Below are 1,480 nucleotides of genomic sequence, written 5' to 3'. Positions count from 1 at the left end.
CGGAACAGATTTGGAGAAATGTAGCATTACATCACTTGTTCACCAATGGATGCTCTGCAGTGAATGGGTGCCGTCAGAATGAGAGTCCAAACAGCTGATAAAAACATCACAATAATCCACACCACTCCAGCCCATTAGTTAACATCTTGTAAAGCGAAAGGCTGCGTGTTTTTAACTTTAAACCATCTCTTCTGGCTAAAATATGAGTCCATAATCCATAATAACGCTTCCTACAGAGATATAGTCCATCCACTGTTGTCCTCTCACATCAAAATCCACAGACTTGTTTATGAACTGTTTTGGATTATTTTCACTTGATCTGTGCATATTTCTCTCCTGATTCAGACAAGATGACTTTTCCACTGGAGAAAGCACTATTATGGATAGGACTCATATTTTAGCTGGAAGTTTGAAGTTAAAAACATCTCAATGAGGGATTTGTTTCTTACAAACACACAGCTTTTCGCTTCACAAGTGTGGATTATTGTGATGTTTTTATCAGCTGTTTGGACTCTCATTCTGACGGCACCCATTCACTGCAGAGGATTCATTGCTGAGCAAGTGATGCTACATTTCTCCAAATCTGATGAAGAAACAAACTCGTCTACATCTTGGACGGCCTGAGGGTGAGTACATTTCCTGCAAATCTTCCTTTTTGGGTGAACTATTCCTTTAAATCCGCAGAATTCATAAGAATAATTCAATTCATGACAGAAAGCAAGAAATTTGGCTTATGATCAACAAGCGGACAATCCCTATTACATGTATGAGGCTGACATTCCTCTCGCTTGTCAATGTTTTACTGGGAAGTCCTCATATCTGCAATCAGAGCACATGATGACACACGCTCACACACACACACACACACACACACACACACATATATACACACATACACACACACACACACACACACACACGTACCCGCACTCCTGTACTCCGCTGACAGTCTTCCCTGGAGAGATGGACAGCAGTCAAGAAGATCTTGTTGAACTTGTGACTGAGATATTTGCAGCGTCCGCTGCGGTGTTTTCACGTGTAACAACTTCTTCCTGATCAGAGCTGCTAACATCAGAACTGCGCTGTGAGTGACGCAGCGGAGCGGGAGAGAAACAGCGACACCCAGCGGACGCTACACAAATCACCCTAAACCCCAATGGTACTGAATCCTGCACACCATGCATTAAATAGGGTGTGATTTAAGAAATAATATTTTATAATTTAATAAATAAATAACATTTAAAACTTTTAAAATTTAAAAATTAAAATTTGTTTTTAAATTATATTTTAAAAATTACACATAAAATATTAATCATATAAGAATTATAAACGTATTCAGTTGAACACAATTAAAATAAACCCTATTTTTTAAATACGCATTCACAGTCATTATAGTGATTTATTATAACATATTATCATATATTAAAATCAATTTGAAAATGTGTACATAATCAAAATGTATACATTTTATAATATGTGA

General features: G+C 37.2%; 1 protein-coding gene across 1 annotated transcript in view; it reads right to left on the bottom strand.

Annotated features, from left to right (window-relative positions):
• LOC107742952 (mitogen-activated protein kinase kinase kinase MLT-like) overlaps window positions 1-1,086 on the bottom strand; it is a 47,884-nt gene extending 46,798 nt beyond the window's left edge. The window contains exon 1 of the mRNA XM_016556038.1: window positions 925-1,086. Coding sequence (XP_016411524.1) covers window positions 925-1,072 — 148 coding nt within the window. The 5' untranslated portion in view covers window positions 1,073-1,086. The remainder of the gene's footprint in view (window positions 1-924) is intronic.
• Window positions 1,087-1,480: the final 394 nt, after the last annotated feature.

This window comes from Sinocyclocheilus rhinocerous, unplaced genomic scaffold, assembly GCF_001515625.1.
Source record: "Sinocyclocheilus rhinocerous isolate Xijiao unplaced genomic scaffold, SAMN03320098_v1.1 scaffold45, whole genome shotgun sequence".
NCBI classification, from domain to species: Eukaryota; Metazoa; Chordata; class Actinopteri; order Cypriniformes; family Cyprinidae; genus Sinocyclocheilus; species Sinocyclocheilus rhinocerous.
Note: the sequence above shows the minus strand (reverse complement) of the source record. Positions and strands in the feature narration are given on the sequence as shown.